Source organism: Montipora foliosa, chromosome 2 (genome assembly GCF_036669935.1).
Source record: "Montipora foliosa isolate CH-2021 chromosome 2, ASM3666993v2, whole genome shotgun sequence".
Taxonomy (NCBI): domain Eukaryota; kingdom Metazoa; phylum Cnidaria; class Anthozoa; order Scleractinia; family Acroporidae; genus Montipora; species Montipora foliosa.
In genome coordinates, this window is record NC_090870.1 from 15,690,017 (window position 1) to 15,695,016 (window position 5,000).

Sequence of the window (5,000 nt, forward strand, 5' to 3'; positions counted from 1 at the left end):
ATGTTAGCGAATATGTCAGCTTCCGGCCGCCATATTCGTGCTCCTGAGAGGGACACAAACATGGCGTCTCCATACGAAGCCTTTTATATTTGAGTAAAACACTTCTTCGAATATCTCCCTCACGAAACATCGCACAGACGAGAACCTTTGTGAGACTGTTTGAATATTCATCTTCTTTTATCTCTTTGATTCTTGACTTTATTTGTTGAATGGTTTTGATGATGGTGTGACAGTGGAAGGAAGTTTTGACTCTTCGAATGAGTTTGGGTTAAATTAAAGCGATATATTGTTGAAAAATCTAAAGTTATCTCTCTTCGTGTTAATGAGTAATGTAAACAACCTTCGTAGTTCATAAATTGGGTTAACAAGGAACCAGTTCGATTGTAACGGTATGTAACATTCACGGAAAACGGAATTTGAAATGTTGAATTGGCATTTGAAGGTAACTTGAAATGTATTGCGGAATGAACAAGCATCGGCCCTTCTCTTTAATAGTTATAATTCCTTGACATAATCTGTATCAGGCTTCTCGCCGTTGAGAGAGTTGGCGTCAGTCCACATTTCTCTCTTCATTTCTCGAGAGTTTGAAATGTCCCACGTTACAGTATTTTATCTTTTCTCCTGCCATTACCATTCCGGAAACGAAACACTACTTCTTTCTTAAATAGTTTCTTGTTGGCTATACCCTTGTTACCCTCCGATAAATTCAGCCAGCAGCCAGCATTTTAATCAAGATAATTACCTTGTCCCAGTAACGACGAGAGTGAAGCGCTGGCAGTTTTCTCTGTTGGAATGACTTGATGAGCAGTTGGATGAAAGACAACAGTAATAATATCCAGCATCACTGTACTGCAAGTCTGATACCGTCAAGATGTAAGACTCGTCAATTCCACTTTGCTTAATGCTATATTTTTTATCCGATCCATCTGTTGAAGAAGATAGTGAATGGACTCAATTGATTATAATATTCTGAACAGTATTGTTGCATGTTTCATGCAAACTATTGTGAGTGCAAAACGCAAAGATTACTTTGAAACAACGATTACTTTAATGAGTGATTTCTCGTACATTGGTTCAGGATAGATTCAGAAACAACAAGAAAAAGTGGCTACAGGTAGCGTATACTTTGTTTGCAGGTTTTTAAAGCCGATTGGGCAATATCCAGTTCAATCCAGTAGTCCAAAGTCAGGGTTCTATCTAGGGTATTTGAGGGGTAGAAGCCCCCCTCCACCCCCAAAAAAAACTGTTATCATTACACTACACAAGTAACTATAACGGAAAAATCATCCAGACGCCACAAGCTCAGTGCACATGAAGTAAGTATTCCCTATCTAATGATAGTATATGACAAGGAACATCGAGTATTATTTGCAAATTGCTTGCCTTACGGCAGGCTCGGTTGTCGAGCTGTGGATTCTGTTTATGAGTTGAAAAACGACAGCATGGAAAAATTTGTAAACAGAAAACCACGGAAAGGAGACGCTGATTTACACATGTCATCAGATTGTGATCACAACTAAAAAATAAAAGAAAATGCCACTGTAACATTTCTCAAAAATGTGTCTTAAAATGCATTAGATGCCATCTCAGCGCATAAAAATGTACGGGGGGGAAACATGCCCCCAGACCCCCCAGACCCTAGGAAGCTCGTGGCCTTGGGCCACTCGGGACCTCTCGCCCAAACAATAAATCCTAGATAAAACCCTGAAAGTCCACATTTAACGACATTGCTTCAGATTAAAATTAGTGAACAGATGCTTTACAAGTCTCTACAATGTTAATTATAAATATTTAATACTGTTTCTTAAGAATAGCAGTTAAATTACTTTACTTTAAATCAGTTGCCTCTTTGCTACATGATGTTGACAATCAGCATGCTCCACCCAATATCTCTAATCTATTTACTCGCTCGAAACGAACTCATTCCTATTCCACGCGGTCTGCAATAGCTGGAAACTGCCATGTAGAAATGTCGAGAACAAACCAACGGTTATTGTCCTTCTCTAGAATTGGTACAAATATATGGAATGGTATTCCCCTTAAATTCGCCAGCTTAAGAAAACACACTTTAAACGTAAATTGAACGAATTACTTCTGAAGTTTTTTAAAATTGAGGAGATGAATGTTGATATGCGCTACATCAATCTTTTGAAGTATATGGCTTTTCATTTTTTTAAACACTTTTTTCTCTTATGTACGAGGCGTTTGTTTGTGTAATTCTTGTTTGTGTATAATTCTTGTAAATTTTTTTTACTTGTGAGAGCCAGTAATAATGTCGCAGTGTAAGTGGCCCGCCTAGAATAGCAATGCTTTTGTTTGTAAACATAGTTCAAGTTCAAGTTAAAGTTAAAATAGCGGGAGTATAAAAAAAAGCGTAATTAGGGTGGTGAGATGTGTTATTGAGTCGTAGGTTCATGACTGGTTATTGGCTGGAACGAAAACACAAAACTCGTTTCCGGTCATCTACACAATTCTTTCTATCCCCCACCCCTCCCCTTCTCCGATATGTCAGGTAGGTCTTTCGTGGTCCAGTGGTCATCACGATCGCCTCTGAATGAGGAGATGGCGAGTTCGAATTATACTTGAATTACCTTCTGGGAAAAATCCGTGCGGAAAACAACTCAATTACGTATGGGGAAATGAGAGAATAAATTGAGAAAATACATAGTGTGTAGAGATGGAGTGAATACTTTGAGCAAGGTAAGTGCTTGGTCCTGATCTTGGCGTGTGAAAATTTGAACTGGTCCCTGCGTAGCGCATGACTGAGGAGACAGGTTGTACCACATTACATGTTGGACATTTCATAAGACTTGCGTTTCTTGCCGTTATATCAGTTATCTGTTTTGCACATTTGACACAGGATAACCAGGTTTTAAAGGTGTCTGTTAAGTGGATCTTGTCGACTTTGACTGTTTCAGTGTCAAAGAGGCCGTTGAACAGTTCTTGGTGCGGAAGGAACGATATCATCTGCAGGTGACATTCGACTGTTGGATTAGTTGTGAGGTACTTCGTGGAGTTAAATAGCTTTATTCGTTTATCTGTGATAGTGTATGTAACAGTGGCTATCACTGACTTCTTGGTGTTATGTTATGGTGTTATAATTCCACCGCGCACCGGTAGATCAGTTGGTTGAGCATCGGGCTGCCATGCGGGAGTTTGACTCCGGTCGGACCAACACTCAGGGTCTTACAGGGTCTTAAAATAACTAAGGAGAATGTGCTGCCTTTGTAATTACATCTGAAAATGGTTAGACTTCCAAGTCTTCTCGGATAAGGACTGTAAACCGGAGGTATCGTCTCATAGCCCTTGTTGGAAATTAAATAGTATGGGACGTTAAAGAACCCATTCACTATTCGATAAGAGTAGGGGACGTAGCCCCCGGTGTTGTGGTCTGACCTTATCTGGACGGGGACATCTTTCACGTTCTAAAATAAATTGTAAACTGTGTAATAAGCAGTCTGGCTAAAGTCCCCCCAAAAACATTGTAAATTAGCCCCAAGGGGAGAGGCTAATAGCTTCACTTAACACTTAATTTAACAAGTAAAGCTATGATTCTCGCAGTTATGAACGCAATTTTTGCAATTGCATAGAGAAGCCTGAAAAACTCAGAACTTCAACGGGGTTTGAGCCCTTGACCTCGCGATACTGGTGTGAGGCTCTAACCAACTGAGCTATGAAGCCACTGACGTTGGGAGCTCGTCATTTGTGACCATATCCGCAGTTCATATATGATCCATTTCATATATCATTTCATCATTGATTCATTCCTCACGGGAACATTAGAACTCACAAATGACCAGCTCTCAACGTGAGTGGCTTCATAGCTCAGTTGGTTAGAGCGTCGCACCGGTATCGCGAGATCACGGGTTCAAACCCCGTTGAAGTCCTGAAATTTTCAGGCTTCTTTACGCAATTGCAAAAATTGCGTTCATAACTGCGAGGATCATAGCTTCACTTGATTTCATATCCGCAGTTCATATATGATCCATTTCATATATCATTTCATCACTTAACTTAACAGTTAACACCATAGTGCTAAGGGAATAGTGCCTGTGTTGTCGATAATGGTACAGCGGTTTAGCACAGCGATAAGAAAGCCATCAGTCATTGTGACGTGTTCAATGGAATCCGAATCAAGTGTTAATTTCCTTTTACAGATGTCACCTGATTTTCTTCAAGAGTACTAGCTTCTTCGATGGTGACCACAGGTTGCTCCACGGATGATGAGGTCTCAGAGTATTCGTATGAGATGTCATTGCTCCACGGATTATGAGGATTATGATGTCATTGTTGTTTGCTATTTCAATGCGAGACCTTTTGTTGAGGATAACGTCGTTCTGGGAAGACCTCTTTTTTGTGTGATATTGTGTCTAGTAACTTGCAAAACTGTTTTAATCTTGCCAGCAACTATTTCAAAAATCCAGTAAGATAACCACTTTTTTCAGATTCTTACACATGCCACTTGCATGCTATAGGTTATGCTTCACTTCAACTAGTTTCCTTTCCTGCTGGCCTTATCACAGTACACTACAAACTCAGTTAGTAAGAGGTATTTATTATCACCAATTTTAAACAAATAGGTACGCATTGCGTACGTGTGGTAGTGCAGTAACACAGCGCTGTATTATTGTCAACTGTGCTGCGTTGTGTCTTCCAGGAGATTCAAGTTATCTATGCGTAATATGTAGCTCTAATAGTTCACGATATTGTTTTTGCGTCGTATATCATTATAGTGCCATGGTAGATGTGTTAGGTAAATAGCCCCCTGACAAGACATGTGGTTACTAGTAAAATACTAAACTATGACTAAACCCAGAAAGATTGAAGAAAATAAAAGGGAATCGAGAAACATTGGCTTCGAGGCTGATATGTTGATAATTTCCAAGTTCCCTTACAACTTGTTTTTCACAACAAGGTTAACCGTGCACTCTGAGCTTCGGACAGCTTTCGAAGAAAACACTTCACTGAAGCTAAGCCCTGTCGGGCTGGGTTAGTATTTG

At 39.8% G+C, this 5,000-nt stretch overlaps 1 protein-coding gene across 3 annotated transcripts in view; it reads right to left on the reverse strand.

Moving 5' to 3' along the window:
- Positions 1-5,000, reverse strand: part of LOC137992543 (peroxidasin-like) — a 45,751-nt gene that overhangs the window by 10,204 nt on the left and 30,547 nt on the right. For all 3 annotated transcript variants that reach the window (XM_068837922.1, XM_068837919.1, XM_068837920.1), the window contains exon 6: positions 743-926. In XM_068837922.1, coding sequence (XP_068694023.1) covers positions 743-926 — 184 coding nt within the window. The remainder of the gene's footprint in view (positions 1-742; positions 927-5,000) is intronic.